This window comes from Cyprinodon variegatus, unplaced genomic scaffold (genome assembly GCF_000732505.1).
Source record: "Cyprinodon variegatus isolate N-32 unplaced genomic scaffold, C_variegatus-1.0 Scaffold589, whole genome shotgun sequence".
Lineage (NCBI taxonomy): Eukaryota > Metazoa > Chordata > Actinopteri > Cyprinodontiformes > Cyprinodontidae > Cyprinodon > Cyprinodon variegatus.
In genome coordinates, this window is record NW_015151042.1 from 461,983 (window position 1) to 482,655 (window position 20,673).

The 20,673-nt window shown below is 37.8% G+C and overlaps 1 protein-coding gene across 1 annotated transcript in view; it reads right to left on the reverse strand.

The window, feature by feature from the left end:
• Nucleotides 1-20,673, reverse strand: part of LOC107095982 (pyridoxal kinase-like) — a 34,393-nt gene that overhangs the window by 3,409 nt on the left and 10,311 nt on the right. Inside the window, exons 2-6 of the mRNA XM_015392392.1 lie at nucleotides 12,954-13,008; nucleotides 5,711-5,815; nucleotides 4,108-4,191; nucleotides 3,514-3,548; nucleotides 1,800-1,885 (exon numbers count right to left, since the gene is read on the reverse strand). Coding sequence (XP_015247878.1) covers nucleotides 1,800-1,885; nucleotides 3,514-3,548; nucleotides 4,108-4,191; nucleotides 5,711-5,815; nucleotides 12,954-13,008 — 365 coding nt within the window. The remainder of the gene's footprint in view (nucleotides 1-1,799; nucleotides 1,886-3,513; nucleotides 3,549-4,107; nucleotides 4,192-5,710; nucleotides 5,816-12,953; nucleotides 13,009-20,673) is intronic.

Consider the following 20,673-nt stretch of genomic DNA (forward strand, 5'->3'; position numbering starts at 1 on the left):
AATTAAGGCCTTAATTTAAAAAATAATAATTTAATGACTTTTAATGATTTTTAATGACCCGCAGAAACCCTGTGTTACTACACAGTTAATAGGCTGTTTATAAACAGTTTATAAGCCATTAATAAACTAGTAGTTAGCAAACTGTAAGTATTTTTGCTAAACTGTTAATAAGCTGTTATTAAACTGTTGAAGACGTTCAGATACTAAATGAAGAGGAAGTATAAAAAAATGAGTCAAGATTTGAAAACGCAAAGTGAAAAAGAAGAAGGAAAAAGGAATGACCTTTTTAAATGTTTGATAAGGAAAGGTATTTCATGAATTGTGGTTTTTAAACTTCCATATAGAAAAAGGGTGTGAAAAAATATTCTTAAATTTCAGTATTTAATAATAGATTTATGATTACAATTTCTGATTCTTTAAATAATTTTATTTAAAATTTTCAATCATAAAAATGCTTTTCAAATAGGATTTCTAAAAGCTAAACTTGAAATTCTTCTGGTCCCCTCAGACTTGCAGCCTTCTAAACCGGTTCCAACCAGCGATCATCGGGTCAGAGATTCCCTTCATATCTAACTCCGAAAAGCTTGGTTAACAGAGTTCATGGTCAACTGAAAGAGGGCAAAGTACCATGGAAGCCCAAATCACCACCCCTTCACCACCCTGCATGAGAGAAGCTCTGAGGCGTTTGTACTGATGGTCAGTGTTTAGTTTCTACCAACTCTTAATAATAATCAAAGCACTTTATTCTCATCTGTTCAAAGGAAACATCCCTATTGTTGCTGTGACATTTATTTAGTGGGGGTAGACGTGGTCTTTTCAAATCCTCTGACATTCTTGTTCAGTCTTTAACTGACCTTCCGAAGTTAAACATCAAACATCCTGATTATGCTGACAGCAATGAGCAACCTTCATAAACATGAACACTGAGACACATCTTGATATTTACTCCTAAATATTAACAACCAACATATGGTGAAAACATTTTACTGCTGGGTGACAGAAAGCTGCTACGATCAATTTGGAAACAGCTGTTTTCTACTTCCTCATGTTGTAAACTTGTGGTTTGTGCTGGACACAGCCTAGAATTGCACCACATTCAGAATCAGGTAAATAAAATAATTACTTTGTCTTATACAACATAAATACCTGCAGCATCAGAATATAGATAGATTTATATGTGTTATAGTTTGGTTTTAAACAACAAAGCCCCATGTCAATGTGTAACCCTGTGATTAAAGATCAAAGATTTATTAGAGTTCAAGGGTTTGATGGGTATAAACTGGTGGAAAATAACTAACAATAACAGACTGTGGTCAGTTAAAAACAACAGGAGGAAATTCCTTATCCTGCTCCAGATAGTGATAAATTATTTCCTTTTATTTGCAGGTTTTTTGGTGTCATTACTGCTGTGTTTGTCTTTGTTGTGGTATTTTTTATTAGGTCCGAGCAGCAAAGCACTGCGAAGGCCTATTGTAATTTTTGTTGTATTTGGTGGAAAACTCTTCCAAGGAAAAAAAAGGTTAGATGTTCAAGGAATGAAATTTCACAGAGAAGTTCAGACCAATTCATGCACACAAAACTCAAAACAATTTCATTTAAGACATGGGAACTTTTATGATCACTGCTCCTATAAGGAATAGGAAAGGATTTGCATATTGTGTTATGGTGAGAATTAAACAAATATATAGTACAGAATGAAATAAAGTCGTGGGATAAATGGAGTAATTGGTGAAGCACTGCTTCATTTTAAATGAAAAATAAAAAGGTATCTTTGGGTAACAATATTGTTAAACACTCACTCAGCCTCAAACTGGTTGGGAGTAATAATGTCTGCGACAGGAACCACCTTGTTCTTGTAGACTGGATAAAGATTCTGAGGAACGTACTGTGGAAAGAGATTTACACATTCAGATCATTTCAGACATACTAAATACTGAATAAAAGAACCTTCATCCATGAACCAGCGCAGGCTGTTCAGACCACACGCAGCAGAAGCAGCATTAGCAGCAGTAGCAGCTGGTTTACATGCAAAGTCAGTGGTTGAAGCGCATCAAGATGCAGTAAAAGGTCCTGCAGTGCATCTAGAGCAGCGCTTAGCGAGCTTCTGAGCATCTAAGGCGCATGAAGAGCTTCAGAAGCAGCAGCTGCTGGAGATGGAAAAATTTAACTTTTGCTGCTGGACTCGTCACATCAACCAATCAGAGAATCTGATCTGGGAGCTGGCAGGGAAACAGACACAGCACTGCTGATGCAGAGCGCTATGATCACTCCTCTCAAACAATTTATTAACATCTAAATTAACTGAAATTGTAGAAACCTGCTGGAAAAATATGCTTGCTTTTATTATTCTAGTGCCTGCAGTTTGGATTATGGATGAGACAAACGCTAGCCGCCGCCAGCAGTAGCGGAAAACCCAAAAGAGGCGACCGTGCTTGAAGCTGCCGTTGAACGGGATTCCCAGTGACAGTGCACTGCCGCTGTACAGGGGTCTGAGCAGCTCCCACAGAGAAATAATGTCTGAAGGCAGGATGATAATCTGGATGAACTGACTGCACATATGAAGTTTTCAGGTGGACTTTCTCACTTAAAAACATATTAAAACTATGTTTTACCCACTTATAACCACAAATATAGCAAATCCACTCTCTGCCACTGAACACAGGAGCAGCAGAAGCAACAGACGCATCTGGATACACTTCACTGGACCTTAGTCTGGACAAGCATCAGAAATGAGGCAGCAGAAGCTTCTTTGCTGCATCCAGTTCTTGTGGTCTGAACGTAGCATTATTCATTAAAATAAGCCGAGCGACTCTCTCGATTACATCCGCCATTGTTACAGGCACAGAAAGGATAGGGTAGCTCCGCCCAACGCGCATCAGACCCACTTTTTAACCCTGCAGCTAGAGCACTAAAGATGCCTCAGCCGCACATCAGAACTAAACTTGTACAGGCATCAAAAATGCGCGTTTTTGCTGCTTCTGCTATGTGAGGTCTGAACGTAGCATTAAAGTACTCTATATAAACATCACACATTGGAGCGACTGAAGGGAGCAACTTGACGTATTTACAAAAAAGGCTGCAAACATAAAATTAGTCTAGCAAACAAACGGATGCAAAGGACAAAAAATACTCCAAAGACAAATGTTTCAATCACAAAAAAAATGTGAGAGTAGAAAGATGTGAATGTGCTGCAAACACATGAAACAGATGCAATCTATTAGCAAGAACACCTGCAAGTTAAAAAAAAAAAGCTCTATGTAATATAAATGCTCCAGACCACTAGGGGGAGATGATCATCAACTATATGGTAACAGATGACTTGCTTTGAATACCTGAAATCGGTAAGAACACTTAAGCTACAACAGAAGTGCATTAGTGTTTGCCGTGCTAAGGCTATCCGAATAGTAAATACTACCTACCACTGCAGTTAGCATACATCATAAAAGATGATAAAAATAAAAAAAATCAGCAGTCACTGCATTCAAAAATGAAAAGAGCCGTTTATAATCTCACCATTGATCCATGGTCACCAAGGACTGGGTCACACACTGAAAAGACAAACTTAGATTACAGCAAACCCTGCAGTGATGACAGCAACAAAGGTGCAGGATCTGGAGGTCTGAACTCATCCAGAAATATGGAGACCAACAAGGGGGGGCGCTTAAGGCTTGGCTTTGCCTCCATCTGATCAATAACCTTTACAGAAAAAGGAGGAACAACATTTGCTGGAAACTATTTGGGTTGATGAAAGGCTTCATGAGTGAGGAGGATAAAGGTTCATTAGAATTTCGTTTTCCTTTAAACATCTGCTGTTGGTTAGAGTTGGATTCAGGACCAACTAACATAAGATATAAAAAGTAACTTTAAAGGAGGCTGTGATTTATGCTGAGAGGAGGGTAGAACTGAGAGGTCAATGTTCTGTGAGAGCATTAATGGGCTGTAATGTGGAGCTCTAATGGACCAAACTCATAATCATAGTGAATAACACATTAAATCTACTGGTTAATCACCGCTCAGGCAGCACATTAACTTGCTTTATACACAAAGTGAGAACGTGTTGTTAAGATAGAAAAATCTGCTTCTAACATGAATAAAAATGTTCCTCACCATAAACCAGGTTAGGATTGGCTCTCTTCAGCTCCTGAATTATGTCCACCACCATCTCTAAGAAGGATGTGTCTCTGGTGTACCCTGAACACATCACCACAACAGCAAGGTCAGTGTTATTAGGAAAGGCTGTTCAAAGTGTGTTAGAAACAAACAGTGTTAGAGAAAACCACTAAATGGATCCAGGAATAGTGATTAATATACTTTATGGGATACATCAGATACAGCAAGAAGGTTCACGGTTCGATTCCCGGCCCGGGGTCTGTCTGCATGGAGTTAGCATGTTGTCCCTGAGCATGTTTGGGTTCTCTCCTGGTACTCCAGCTTCCTCCCACAGTCCAAAAACAAGTCTGTTAGGTTAACTGGCTTCTCTAAATCCTCCCTAGGTGTGAGTGTGTGAATGAATGGTTGTTTGTCCTGTCTGTCTCTTACCCCATTTCCACTACCCTTGAAAAACCGTGCCGAGACCGGTCCGAGCTCAGTAACTGAGATAACTTATCGTGTGTAAATGGAAAGCAAACTGAACTGAACCGAGCGAGACACAACCGAACCGAGATAACTGCAGACCAGTTCCAGAGGTGGGCTCGGCTCGGTTCTCTGATAACAAGAGCGCATGAGCAGAACGCGTCATCTCCGTCTAGCTGCACATCGCGATTCACACTCCATTCCAGTAGTTGGCGGTAATGCCCCTCCAGAAACAGAAGAAGAACAACAACTTCTTCTTCAACTATAAACAATGATCGAAATCTTCTCCACGCAACATTTTAAATAATGGCTTTTTAAACAATAACACCGAAATACAGCAATAATAATCAAGCATAACTTTCTGAATGTGACCGGCGCCGCCATTTTGATTTGCTTGATTCCCTCCTTCTTCGTCTTCTTCTTCTTGTGTTTTATGGCGGTTGGCAAACAACTTTTGGTGGATTACCGCCACCAACTGCTTGATTTCCTCCTTCAATACTGGCAGCAATACCGCAGATCGTCACTAGGAAGCGAAGAACCGAGATAGCGTGATGTGTAAACGGTCATCAGAACCGAGCTCGGCCTGGTTAACTGATCCGAGCTCGGACCGGTCTCGGCATGGATCGGTTTTTGAAGGGTAGTGTAAATGGGGTATCTGTGTTGCCCTGCGATGGACTGGCGACCTGTCCAGTGTAGACCCCGCCTCTCACCCACTGACTGTAAGGTGTGCGAGGTTGTGTAGTGCTAGTTCCCTTCAGGTTACACAGCAGTTACTAAAATGAAACCTTTTCAGTTTGAACTGCAGCGAGTTAAAATCAAGGAAAATGTATAAAAAATATTTCATGCATAACGGCTCATTAAAACTTTGAGGCAGAGACACAGTATGCTTTGTCTAGCTTTACACCAATCAAAACAAAAAAGAATCATCTGAGGTAATATTAGCCTTCCTGTGTTTACTCTGTAGGTTCCAGTCCAGTCAAAATGAGAAGTTAACATTACATACACTCAACGGAAATCCAATGGCAGTGTTTACTCAAAATATAGATTTATTTTTGCAATATCTTTGCATTTTAAGTAAATAAAAAAATCTTCTTAGTCCCTGCCTATAATGAAGCCAAGAGAAAATAAAAACACCCACCTGTTAAAACATAGTCATACTGGTGAACGTTGTTCAGTTTGATTCCCTCATATAGAACATGAAGCTCATCTGCTGTCAACACCTGGCCTTTCCAGTGAGAATAACCTGGAGAAAAAAACAGAAAGGGGGGGGGGGGGGGGTAAATTATCTTGTTAAGACTTCCTTAATCAGCAGCATGAGAGGAACATGAAACACATACTAAAAAACTACCCTAGTCTCCCAGCAACCAGCATAACCAGATTGTGAGTGATACTTCTTGGAAAAAAATAAGAATTTTTTACGAGAAGCCCAGCGGAAAATAATCTTTTATGGACAAAGGACTGGAAAGCTCAATGGTGCTCATCACTCCATCTATTTGTATTTAAAATGTAGGACTTTTTGGGACTAACATGAAAGTGTCACAGTGAAGCGTTTGGGTGTTTTTATTGACAGAGTTTTTCTGTTCCCATCTACCGTCTCTGTTGCTGTAAACACATTATTATTTTTAAGCATTTAACTTAACCATGCTGTGCATTTTACATCGCTGGAGCATCATAGAGAATTTTCTCAATAACATTCCCATAAACCTTCTTTTTAGGGATGTAAACAACTTACTGACTTATGATGAATTGTTAAATAATTGATTACTAGATTCCATCAGATTATTTGATAACATCTGTTTAAAAGGAATTTGTTCCAGTGTTGCAGTGTTAAAGCCACACACTACAGGGTCATCCTTCTCATTCTTTAGCTGAGCCTCATTTGTATTTGCAAGAGAGCTAATGTCTGAGTGAAGGCATGCTGGAGCTGAAAAAGGAATTCACCCAAAGTCTGGTCCAGATAATTTATACTGTTGGATGCAGGATGAACTTTATGCACTTCTGTTTGAAAATACTTTAGCTTCCCATCATTGGCTTCCTCTTAAATCCAGAATATAATTTAAAATCCTCCTCCTCATATAAAGCCCTGAATAACTAAGTTCCATCTTATATCAGAGACCTGATTGTTCCTTAAAAATGTCTTTTTGATAAAGCTTATAGTGAGAGTGGCTCAGGTTATCTTGAGCAAACTCTTTAGTTATGCTGCTATAGGCTTAGGTGGATGGAGGACATAAGGACCACTTTCCATCATTCTGTTTCATTTTATTTCGGTTTGTCAATTGTGGAAAATAGTTAATTTAACCTCTTTTTCCTCATATTTGTCATAGTAGCTTCACCTTCTAATGGTGTTTGGCTGTGACACCACCCTTTAGGGAATTAGCAGTCTTCTAATGCCATCAATACTATTGATTATAGATTAAAGAGTTGAGCCTGTTTTTCATTGCTTAGTCCTGTTTCTATTCTATATAGTTTTTCTCATATGGGCTCAGCTTTCACTGTTTCTGCTTAAATTGTTGGAGTTATGGAGCTAGTTTACCATTACTTTGTCCAACATAGAAATTATTTATGGATCAGTGCCTCTTATGTTCTTTTTCTATGCCTGCTTCTTTCTCCTACCCCAGTCAGCCTCAGAAGGTTGCTCACACTAAGTTTTTTCTGCTAAAAGGCCATTTTTCCTCTCCACTGGCGCTGCAGTCATGTTCGGTGTGAGGGAGTGCTATACAGTCAACAACAAAATGCAAGTGAATATCTACAGTGACCACATGGTCATCCAGAAGGAGCAAATCCTTAAAAGTCAATGAGTGGATGCAATTAAGTGGCTTTATTATATTGAAAACTTTTAATAATTAACTTGTGAATTAACTTTAAACAGACAAATTGCATGGAAATTTTAAACACTTGATACACTCCTTAAGTTGTCCCCTGAATAGCGCTAATTTAGCTGTGCTGCGTGGTGGAGCAGCACCAACATCTCTGCAGTGCTCAGAAGGCGAGGAAGCAATAAAAGCATTAAGAAAAATGTTGTAACATGATAGAAAAAGACATGTAATCATTAAATATAGTATATGAGGAAAGCTTTTATCTCCTAAATATTTCTGGTTTAATAATATTTAAGGAAAAAGTTTAAGCTTTGTTTATTCAATGATAAACTGTTAAAATATAACAATGTACAAAAAACATCCCTTCATCCTCTTGATAAAAGAGAAAACTTGGATTTTTTTTAAAATCGATAGTTATAAATTAATCGTTAGTTATTGATAAGATAAACTTAGGATCAATTCATTAATCAATGATTTTCATTCCTTATTCTGTGAAACTTTCCAAGAAGCCATGCATGCCAAAAAAAAACACATTAAAATATCTTTTAAAAAATCTTCCAAAATACATTTTTTTTTACACTGTTGGTTATGATTTAAAAAATGAATAAAACAGATAAATATCTATTGTTGGTTGAAGTCAGAGCAGTGGCCAGAGATACAGCAATAAAACCTGGAGTGCTACAGTAACTCAGAGCCCAGGTGATGTGATGCGTGATCCCAGAATGATCGTGTTTGGGTCATGAACTCTAAACTCTAATATGACAAAAACTGGAATCTAACAGACATTCTTTTAAATAAGCTTCTTAATTATCTTGCAAAGGAATAATTATGAAAGCAGTAACATCTTTAAACAAGATCTCTGCAGCTATTTATATATTTTAAATCTTGTGACTTTGGATTGGATCTGAGCAGAAGTCTGAACAAACAAACAAACAAAAAAAAAAACATGATGCATGTGGCAACGTCTGGACACAGAGGATGATGGAGCAGGAATTGACGACCAACCAACTGACTCTCCAACCATCACAGACACCAACACTGTGTAGCTTCTGGCTGAACACCAGGTAATGAGATTATAAAGAAGTGGATTTATGCGGCCGGGGTCCACACACTAACGCCTGTGCAGGACATGGTTGCTGCATGCCGACGATGATGTCGCAGCTCCAGGTGAGTCACAGTCAAGTCACATGATGCTGTAGGAGAATCTGGTTGCTAAGCAACAGGCCAAGAGAAAGCCAAAGGGGCTAAAAAGGAGAGATGAGCATTCAGAGCAGTCGTGTGAGTGAGGGAGAGAGTAGAAAAATGATGGAAGCCTAACAGATAAGGGCTGCTTCTGTCGTCATCATATGCCGCTGTGGCAAACCCAGCGCCCGCTGTTTTGCTGCTGCGCCGCGTCACTCCCTATGTCCTCATCTGGTGTCATCCCTTCTCTTTCTCCAGTTCATTGTCGCCCCATTAATCATCTTCATCTAGGTTTTTTTTTTTTTTACATTTTATCCTAGCTGTCCCTAAGATTTACCATCTGCTTGAAAAAATAGAGAACCGTAGCTTTGAATGCACAAGAGCTGTTTCTCTGGCATTTGCATGTTAAGGCTACTCAAATAAATTCTCATCAATATACTGGCCTCTTTTGCTCCTTTTTTACACTTCAGAAAAATGAGCCGATTCATATCAATAGGGGGTCGTTCCCCCATAGTGACAGCTTAAAGAGCTCTTTAACTAGATTATGAAATAACGAAAAAAACATTTAATACTGAGGTTTTCTTACATATTATTTGAATTTATAAGCAGGAATGTGTGGCATTTTCCCTGTGCTACCGCTTTATAAAGTAGGACAAATGTGTTTGGAGAAAAGTGGGAAAATATGGTTTTTACAGAAAGATCATCGTCGTCTTCACTGATCAACTACAAATGAGAGTAAAATGTTCTATAGGCAGTCAGTGGCTGCACCACAATGTTCAGTTATTTAATGAATGGCTCATAAAAAGGAGGATGGGAAAAATCTATTTGGTGATATATTGAAATGTTTAGCCAATCAATATAATAATGATCTTTCTCTATTATCAGTAAAAAGTTTTAAAAATTCCAGAAGCAATGGGGAGAAATTTATTACTTAAGCGCTGTTGGAGGCACCACCATGAGACAGGCCAGTACACCAGGAGCCCTGGAGGGAGGGCAGCAACCCAGCAGCAGGACAGCTACCTCCACCTCGGTGCAAGGGAGAACAGGAGAAGCACTGCCAGAGCTCTGTAAAATGACGCCAACATGCCACAAATGTACATGTGTCTGCACAATCAGTTAGAAACCGACTCCATGAGGATGGTATGAGGGCCAAATATACAACGCTAGACTTCATATGGCGGTGCCAGCAGTTCCTGCAACATGAAGCTGTTAAAACTATGGACTGGCCCGCCAAACCTGATTCCCAGTTTAACTAAGACATCGTGTCTCAATCTATGATGTTATTTGAGTGTACATTATATGTATAGATTTATATTTGTATGTATATATAGTATATATGCATTAGGGATGCACGATATTGGGATTTTGGCCGATATCCGATATGCAGATATTTTAAAACTCATGTAGCCGATAACCGATATCGATACCGCTGTTAAAGCTGGACAAAAATAAGTAATCATTGAAAATAGCAGTTTTGTTATCCATTTCTGACACTTTGAAAAATAATATACTCAAACATATTTTCATATGCTGATATCAAATAGATTTTTAAAAACGCGGTATGGATCTATTTTACTTTCAAAATCTCGTGAAATTTCATCGTTCTGTTACAAACTCTCGTGATATTTTGCAAATTCTTGTGATATTTTGTTAGTAAAATAGATCGATACCGCGTCAATATATCAACATATAAAAATATGGCAAAATTTCGTGAATTTTCGGGGGATTTCGTAGCATAACGATGACATATAGCAATATTTCATTAGTAAAAGAGATTGATATGGTGTTTTTAAATGGCAATATATCAGCATAGGAAGATATTGAAGTTTTTAAGTCTGTAGATAAGAAGTTTTTGAGGAAGAAGAAGTAGTAGTATTTTTTATTTTTTTATTTTTTAGACTTTAGAAACTCAGAAGCTGATCAAATATCGGGTTAAATATCGGTGGGGTGGCCGATGTCCGATATTCAGTTTTAAGGCCGATACAGGCCGATACCGATAGGGGGCCGATTATATCGTGCATCCCTAATATGCATATATATATTTATGTGTGTGCGTATCTATGAATGTTTTGGGTTACTTAACAATAACTTTTTAAATGTTAAACTCTATGAGTTACATAGACTTGGCATAAAAATCCTGAAAATCAGAAGATTGTACAGCATTCTATGGTGGGATTTTTTTCCCCACTAGTTTATATCGATTATGTATTATATCGTATCGACCGAAATAAGAAATATATAGTGATGTAAGTGTTGGCCATTATCCAACACTAGTTCTGGGTGCTTTAAATTGCATAGATTTTTTTTTATTTATTTAAACAATAATGAAAACAGCTGACGACTGAAAATGTTAACCTTAAACTCCATCATTTATCTCTTCATCTGTTGCCGCTTCATTCCCAGACCTCACCCACACAGCAGCACTTACCCTTCACTAAAACTACAATTATGCTAGCGTTCAGCCTGCACCATAAAAACAGGTTAGCTCACTCACATCTTCCCTCATGACAACAGAATTTAAAGCAACAACCTGACAATAAGCAGAGAGATTTGTGCCTCAGATGAATTTGATGCTCATGTTTGCTGTATATTGGTGTTTATTTGTTTCTTCCAATAATGATATTTCCTGTTAGTCTTCTATGTCAACGCCAATAAAATGGCAACAATTCAGTACATGCAAACTTTTTTTTAAATCCTGGACAAGAGTATTTCAATATGGAAGGGTAAAACCTCTCCAACCTTAATATGGAGGGAAAACAGCTGAACAAACAACCTTTTTTTCTCAGCCTACAGCTGATTCATTCCTTTAGTTTAGATTTAGCTGGATCCAGCAATTAGAGACAGAGCAGATTACCCAGGAAAGGACTAAAGAAAGGAGAAAAAAAAGAGAGTAATCATTCTGTGGTGCAAAATGGACACATTGTATTTAAATCTAAACAAAGCTGTTGAAAATCTAGCACAGAAAATTGTCACGACCAGAAACACGAATGAGATTTAAAATATTGGACGACAAATGCAAACAGATATGACTCCTGTGAGCAGAAACTGTGAAATTGACACTGCAGGGAACAAATAACCCTCCAGCACCATAAGGGTACATTGTACAGAAAAAATAAATGGTATTTGTTTCACCAAAATATTTTTTTTCTTTCTTATAAATTTGATCTGAAAGCATTTTGGTGTCATGTAAGCTCAAATAGTAAATGCTTTTGCAACTTCTTAAGGTGTTTTCTGATTTCCTAGCTTTATTGTCCTTATTATACACAGAGTGAATACAAAGTGAAAGTTCATTTTGTAGTTCTCATGACATTTCTCTCTCTTGAAGTGCAGCAGTGATCAAATATAAACATGATGCAAGAAAAAATCATGGTGCAAACATGGTTGACAGACGTACCTGAACGATGAGCTGATCTGTTTTTCCTTATAGTAGGTTTCTATGTAAAGTAATATGAATCTCAGGTTGTGATGATAGATGCTGCTGTGGCATCTTTCTATTTCTTACTGCTCCATCCAATAAAATACTCTAAAGTTTCTGTTTGCAAAGCATAAGGAGGGATTTTCTACAAGGCAATGTTCATCTGCATGAAGTATGGAATATCTTTTGCTCCACTATTGTGACAAAAAAAGAATAAGTTTTTGTAAATGTTAATTTGAAAAAAAAAAAACAATTCATCAAGAAATTAAACGAACTAATCAAAAACGTTTTAAAAGAAACTTATTTTCTCAGATTTTATTTTCTCAAAAAGTATACTTTAGAGTTTATGTTTCATTTTTTAATACTGTTTCATTTGTTCTTTTTCTTTTTACAGATAATATATTTTCTAAAGAAAATGTCAGATTAAGTGTTAGAAAAGATGGAAAAATAAGAAAACAAAAAGAGATTTGCTAAAAAAAATGTAAATAATAAAATTTGATCAAATAAAATTAAAAAAATTACAATAAATTTGAAAATATAACATTTGAAAAATTAAACTGAATAAAAATAACATCTCAAATAAATTGTGGGAAAAAAGGAGATTTATCAAATAAATTAAAAAAAGCAAACAATAATTAATATGAACTTTTTGGGATAAAAATTTAATTATTTGAATATTAAAATGTAAGTAATCAGCAAAGTTACTTATGTTTAAAGTCTCTGTTGGATTTTCATAAGAGTGTTTCTTTCACATTTCCATTTTAGAAAACACGTTCTGTGGTTGCAACAATCATGAATCAAAGTTGACTCCATAGTAAAGAAGCAGCTGTGTTTTCTCCACTTCCTCAGTCTGAGGGTGGCCTCTGCTTCAGCAGCTGTTAATGCTCCAACCCCTCATCACGACACCAGCAGCTCTGACTGACTCATACACACCCACGCCATCCATCTATACCACACGCTCCACATACCTGTGTGGTTGGAGAACTGCACGGAGTTGATGGAGTCCACCTCAAACCCTAAAACCTGCACACAAGAAGAGGAGAATCAGAAGGTTAATTTCACATCACCACCAACAGGAAACACCTCATGTAGAGACATTTATCATTTCATTTATCCCCCTTTCATTTCTGAACATATTCACTCAGTGGCTGCAGTGGTTGCATCACGTAGGTTTGGGTATTTATAGCTCCATACAGATAGCGCTAACAGGCTGACGAATGAACTGACTCTGGGTGGAAAACAGATATTACTGCAGAGCTAATTGGATGCAACTTAAACTGAAGGATAAAACAATGAAAATCAGACTTTAACCTTCATGGAGCTGCTGCTCTAAACGACCAAGCAGATAACAGGGGAAACAGGAGAAAGAAAGGGCCTGACGGCTCATCCACAGGCCGTCAATCTCTATCTGAAGACTTCATTTAATTGGACTGAAGTAGCAGGATGATGATTGGGCTCTTTGTTCTTTTCAATTCACCCTGACTTTCAGATGGAACAAGAGACTCCCTATCAGTGTGACCTTGCAGAGACGGGTGTTTGCTCCTGAGAGCTTGGTGCCTACTTCCTCCTGCTCCATGTGACCTTCAGCCATAGAAGCTGTGGGGTTTTTAACGTGATGCTGCTTTTGTTTCGCCATCGTTCTGGTGATAGTTGGATATCTAACAGCACACTGGGGGTCACTGCGCCTCAGGGGGTTAAGAAAACTTTGAAATCAGAAGAAGGTTGTATGTTTGATTTCAGCTAACACTGATTTGCTCCTGGACAAGGCAACATAAGAGAAATAAAAGGTTCTTTCTTCATTCATTATATAATGACTCTTATAAAGAGTCAAAGTGCATTCTTATCCTCTCTAAAGTCTTTGCACGGGGGAAGCCACCTTTGCAATTTGCAAATAAATTAATGAGTAATTGTGACGTAGCGGCTGCAGAAGAGCTAGAGGTGAACATGCCATCATTCTGTCAGACCAGCATACCTACAGTCAATACGCAAAATGTCAGATTTGCATTTATCCGTTTAGTTTTGTACGAAAAATAGACTAAAGTTTCTCAACGGGATTGTTTCCCTTTAGTCATGTACAAAAAAACAATTTAAAGTCAGATCGCTATATGCATCAAAAAACACAGAAAAGTAATTAAATTGTTTTTGTTGTACATGACTAAAGGGATACATGCCCATTGAGGTAGTTTAAAGTTTATTTTTCAAACATAACTAAAGGGATAAACTAAAGGGATAAATGAGAATTGACACTGGGTATGCTCATCTAACAGAACACTAACAGCCATTTGCTTTCTCATAATTGGCTGATATCAGAATATTGGAGGAGCACAGGATCCCAAATAAAGCTTAACTTAAAATAACTTCACTTTAAAAATGAGGTAATTTTAGCAATCAAAGTAGATTGTAGTTTATTTTATATCAATACATATTTCACTTTTTGTTGCTAGACTGTGAAATGTTTCAGCGAGGTTAGAGATTGAGGGGGAGTGAAAACTTTGTCATTGGCAAAAGGGAAACATCTGCAGCCATGCCTTGAGACGTCATGAAGCGCCTGCACTCCCTCTGTTGTGGATGTGTAGTTTGATTTGTTGCTAAATGTTTGGATTTTTGCTTTTAATTAAGACTTGAGTAACATTTGCTCTCATTTTCTTATCAGGGATCGATCAGATTGATGTCAAAATAACCTGTAAACGCCTCATAATAAAAAAAAATAATCTCTAGATTTAGACAGTGATGTCATTATTGACTTCGGTTTCTTTCAGATTTATTTATTCAATAAATCAGGAGCAAAACAGAGTCATTTTTAGGTTATAAGTTTACAACTATTAACCTGAAAACATCTATCCTTGATAAACGACACATTCTTTAGTGACCACTTCAGGCTGATAATCATGAATGTGAATAAATGTTTCCTGAGCTGAACTCTGCGACATGAGCAGAATCAACAGGAGGCACAGCCTACTTCAGTCCCAACATGTGACTGATTCCTGATAATGCATCTCATGTGGAGGATCTCCTGCTGAGAGCTCATCATGTGATCAGGCAGTCGCTATAAATTCTGATTTATAGGAAACGCCTCTGAAATAAGCAGCATTACATCATAGAAATCCCAGTTTACATTCACAGTAATGTTTAAACATGTTTTATTTTTAGAGAAAAACAATCATCTTTGGAGGGGAAGCCCCCTAGAAGGATCTACTGCTGTACTTCTACCCTGAAAAAATCTATTTGAAGAAGAATCATGGGCAGCAGGGTTGTTTAGGAAGCTTTACTCTTGCATTGCAATCCGTTGCTTTATAGTTCCTGCATTTCTTTTGAGTCTGTGATGAAAATAAAAGAATCAGAAAAGAAACTCAATGACTGACGCTGAGAAACGTCTCCTCTTTCATTTTAATGGTTTGTCGTCAGCAGGAGTAATCCCATGGCAGCCAATCAGAGCGCGCTGCCGTCTCCAACATGACAGAGCAGAGAGAGGGATGCCCAGCATGCTCACGGACATCTTCGTCATCATCATCATCTACTCCCTCATCGCTCCCTGCAGCTGAAGCCCAGACATTCACTGAGCTGCAACTTTGCATCCAGTTCCCCTGCAGAGTCAGACTGGATCTCATTTCTTAACTGAACACCAGGTGGACGAGGAGCAGCAGCGAGGAATGTTAACCTGACACTTCAATGTCATTTCAGCTGCGACTCAAAAAAGCCAGAAGATCAGTTTAACAATCTTTTTATAAATCAAAACATGTGTCTATTCCACAGGTTGCAAAAATCTGCTATCGGCCATGAAGGTTGACCTAATAGGACAGACAACTGAAGGAAACCGTATGGAGGCAATTTGGCTCCATTATTTTTGCAACCAGAGAGCACATTTTATAATTGGAAATTTAAAAACAAAAAAACAAAAACAATCTAGAAGCTTTGAACAATGTATTAATAAAAACAGGCTTTTAGAGTAAATTTGCTGTTTTTAATTTATTCGCAGGTTTTATTTTTTTAATTTATTTATTTTATCATTTACTCTTTGTGCAGTTTCTATATTTTTAAATTTCTTTTTCGGACATTTCTTGTTTCAGATTTTTTGCATTGCATTCCTTTCCAATTGTGTTTTCCACATCCCATTCACTTCTAGTGGCGGGCAAAGGCTCACATCTCTCTGTAAGGACATCTGCAACAACATTGTGCTGAAAATAAACTTAAAAAAATAGAAATTTGAAAAAGATTACATAAACAAACATGGAAATAATTTGAAAATAAAATGTGTAATAAACTTGGAAAAAAATAAAACATGAAAATATAAAATCAATTAAAAAAAATGACAAATTAAAAAAATAATGTAGATAATAAATGGAAATTGTGAATTCTGAAAAAAAACATCAAATTTATTCTCAAACCCTTTTTGGTAAAATATGTTTTTTCATTTCCGATTATTACTTGCTACAATAATGTAACCAAATTCACTCCATATTGCTCCACTATCAACTGTCTTTTCAAAATAAGACACTTGATAGCCATCTCTATAGATCTGCTGCTATAGTCTTAGACTACTGGAGGACATAGGGACCCTTTTTCTTCATTTCTGCTTCATTCTATCTCTATTCTCCCACTCTGCAGAATCTGTTAGTTCAATCTCTAACGTTCTGCTCTCTCTGCTTTTCCTCATAGTAGCTTCATCTGGTCTGTTCCTGTTTGGCTGTGACTCCATCCTGGAGAGAAATATCAGCTGTGCTGCTGCCATCAACACCTTTGTTTATAGATGTTGAGGATCGGCCTATTTTTCAGTGTAGTCCTGTTTCTCTGAATGTTACTAACTGGATGTGCTCTCTTTATCTTCTGACATGGGAGCTGACTCAGAGCTCGTGTGCCTGGCCTGTGGCGCTGGTTGACAGTTGCCTTTTGTATCTATGCTTCTTTTTCTATCTCTGCTTCTGTCTCCTTGAACCCCAGTGGGCCTCAGCAGATGGCCGCTCACACTGAGCCTGGTTCTGCTGGAGGTTTCTTCCTGTTAAAAGGGAGTTTTCCTCTCCACTGTCGCTACAAGCATGCTTAGTGTGAGGGATTGCATTCCAGTCAATGAGTTGATGCAATCAGCTGGTTTTCCTAAGATAGAAAACTTTAAACCAGTATGATCTGGTTGAATTGTCTCAGTAAAGTGCCTTGAGATAAGATGTGTTGTGAAATGCTGCTATATAAATAAACTGAACTGAATTGAATAATAATAATAATAATACTTGTAAAAGTAGCCTAGATTCCTGCTTTCTAAGTTGAAGTGTAAATGTGACTGGGAGCTGCTGGGTCCAGCGGCCATGGATTCTAAGCTGCTCTGCTTTACTGTAACAGTGAGTTGGTTCTAAAAAGGAGCAGTACTTAAACGTTACTGACTAAACTGAACCCTGGTGACAAGCATCACAGCGCAACGGCTATTAGAAGAACCAGAGAAGAAATCCTGGAGCGCCGAAGGCTAAAAATAAACACTTCTCACAACGAGCGGGATGATGGCGCTTCTACTGCAAGCCCCAACCAAGCTCAATGAAGCTGGACCACCGTCCTGTAGGTAATCACTACCAACACAGACCTCTAACTGCCATCCTACTGTCAGCTGCGGCCATCAGAGAGGAGCAATGATGGCAGCCTTCACCGCCAGCAGGAGCCATCACCCTTTAATGTCCTCTTACTGAGTGTTGGATCAATGGCTTCATTTTAGAGGCTCTGTTTGGCTCCTTCTGGGGCTTGTTTTGCTTCCTTGTTAAAATTTTTTTTCCAGAAATGCCTTAAGGTTCAGATTGTATTGCTGTTTATTCAGGTAATGACCCAACACAAAAGTTACAAGACTTTGTAAGATTTTTAAGTAGAACAAACACTCGTGGCTTGTTTTATTGAGCTGCTGCCTTCTAGTCTAGATCTTAAAGTTGGTTAACAAAAGCCTAATAATCTATATGAAAACATTTAAAATTAAACTGTTCAGATGTAGGAAAAATAAACGTAAGAATTGAGAGTTATTACAGATTAGATGTGGAACTATTCTACAGGATTAATCTCCGACATTTTCCCAACATGTGTTTAGGGTGACAGATATGAATGTATGAATGGATGATGTTCTAATAGCCCCGGATAAAGCATCAGTCTGACACAAGGAAGTGCATCGTAGAGAAGAAGATGGGGGAAAAAACATGCTAATTATTTTAAAACAAAAGTCTCTTTGCAGTTGGATTCGGTCCCCAAGACTATGGAGTGAGTTTGGTTCCATTATTGTTGCAAGCAAACAACACGATTTGTAAATAACCTAAAAAAGGCAATCTAGAAGTTAAACTTTGAACAGAATAGAAAATCCCTTTATTTTATAAAATCCTAATGAAAAGCATTAGGAGAGTATATATGCTGTTTTCTCACACTTTGTTTTTAAGGTGTCCATTTCCAATTTATTGTTTTCATTTCTTTCTTCTAATTTTTGTTTTGAATATTTTTTTTAATAGATTTTGTATATTAAGAATTTTTTTTAAATGTCTGTTTTTTATTTTGAGTTTTACAGAAGACATTTTTTCAAATTGTGTTTTCCAGATCACATTTTCTTCACTTCTGGGGGCGGGCTTTGCTCTGGAGTGAGCTGTTAGGGATGTAACGATATTGACATTATCGCGGTATATATACTTAAAGGGAATTCCCTATTGTTTACAATTGCTCTGGTTGCTTCTTAACTTGAACATTGCACAAAAGAATGAACAGAATATTGATGTTCCTGACTACAACTTGCACTTTAAAAGCACTATGTGATCAGAGTTTTATGTTGTCATGATCCATAAATACAACAATAAATTGCCTGTTGACTGGCAAAAGCAGAAAAAATGTCTGTATATTTTTGCTATTATCGTCATAAACACTATCGTGAGCTATTTAACAGTACCGTGAGCTTTTCCACTACATCGCAATAAATATCGTACCGTAAGGTCAATATCGAAATTGTATCGTACCGTGAGATTTTGATATCGTTACATCCCTATTAGCTGTAGGTTAGCAACAACATTGTATTGGTCACAGGTGAGCATTTGTATTGAGCTTAAAAACTACTAAGAAATATTAAATCTGCAAACAATTTCTTAAAAAACTTTTTTTCTTATAAAATTAATTTACAATACAATTTTTTTAAATACAATTTGAAAGAAAAAATACTCTCAAAATGTACATTTGATTAAAATGTTTTTATTTTTAAGTTGCATTTCTGGAGTATAATTTTTAAAATTTCCATTAAAAAAAAATATAATAATTCTTTGATTGCAACAATAATGAAGCAAAGTTCACTCCATATAGGTTATTATATATAACAGATAAATAATACAGTTGGGAAAAAGAGCCATTAATTGTGCTTCTTCCCCTAACAGCTCTCCTCTATATTGCACTCATTAGCTGTATTAATAGCGCCTGATTGATCTGGTTATCAGTATAAGGACAGCTTTCCATAGCCTCCAACAGTCAGACACCAAACCAGCCACAGCCATGACCGAAGAGGAGTGAAAGGAAGAAAACCACAGACCTGCAGCAGGCTGGGAAGAAGGAATCTACAACAGGAAGCAGGTTGGTGAACGAACATGGAAAACATGATAAGATCCCTCAATGTGGGGCTCATTCAATGGGTCACTCTGTTGGTTAAAAGCATCATGAGAACAGTGAGCATAGATCCCAGAACTACACCCCATGAAGGAGCTGCAGAGAGCTGGACCAAAGGCTGCCATCAGGAACACACTCCATCAGACAGACGTGTTCCTCTGCTTAAACCAGAACATGACCCGACCCGTCTAAAGTTTGCCACAGAGCAGATGGATGATCCAGAAGAGGATGGGAGAACATCATGAGGTCCGAAGAAACCAATATAGAACTTTCTGGTTTTGTTTAGAGGAAGAAGAACGCTGAGCTGCTTCCCAGGAACACCGTCCCTACTGTGAAGCATGGCGGTGGAGGCATCATGCTTTGGGGCTGTTTTTCTCCAATGGGGATGGGATAACTGACCCGTGTAAGGAGAAGAATGAGCGGTTCCATTTATGGTGAGATTTTAATCACAAACCTCCTTCTATCAGTGAGAGCATTGCTGATGGAACATGGCTGGGGCTTCCAGCAGGACAATGATCCCAAACACATCGATCAGGCGGCGGAGGAGACCGCCTGTTAAAGCATTTCAAGGTTCTGGGAAGTCAAACCAGTCTCAAGATGTAAACCTCATAGAAAATATGTAGAGTTGAAAGTCCAACAGCTCTGAACCGCACTGCTCCAGAGGAGATGATGGAGGAAAGGACCAAAATAACAGCTACAGTGAGGAAGAAGCTGGTGAAGACTGATGGAAAACGTTTGATCATTACTAACAAAGCTTATGCTGCAAAGCTGGGAGTTGAAGTGAACCTATGATGAGCATTACAGAACTATCAAGTCAGCATCTGGAAATAGAAAATGTCAACAGTTTAATTTTCAGCTCTGGACTTTGACTAGGCCGTGCAGTGACCCTGAGGTCCTGTCAGCAAACAGATTTTCTTGTGTTTAGGTTCGATCAGTCAGCTTTCCTTTCCCGGCAGAAGAAAATATTTCCCACACCATGAGGCTGCCACCTCTGTGTTTCCCAATGGTAACATTAGGATTAGAGCATATTAATTCAATTCAGTTTATTTATATAGCGCCAAATTCACAACACATTTCATCTCAAGGCACTTTACA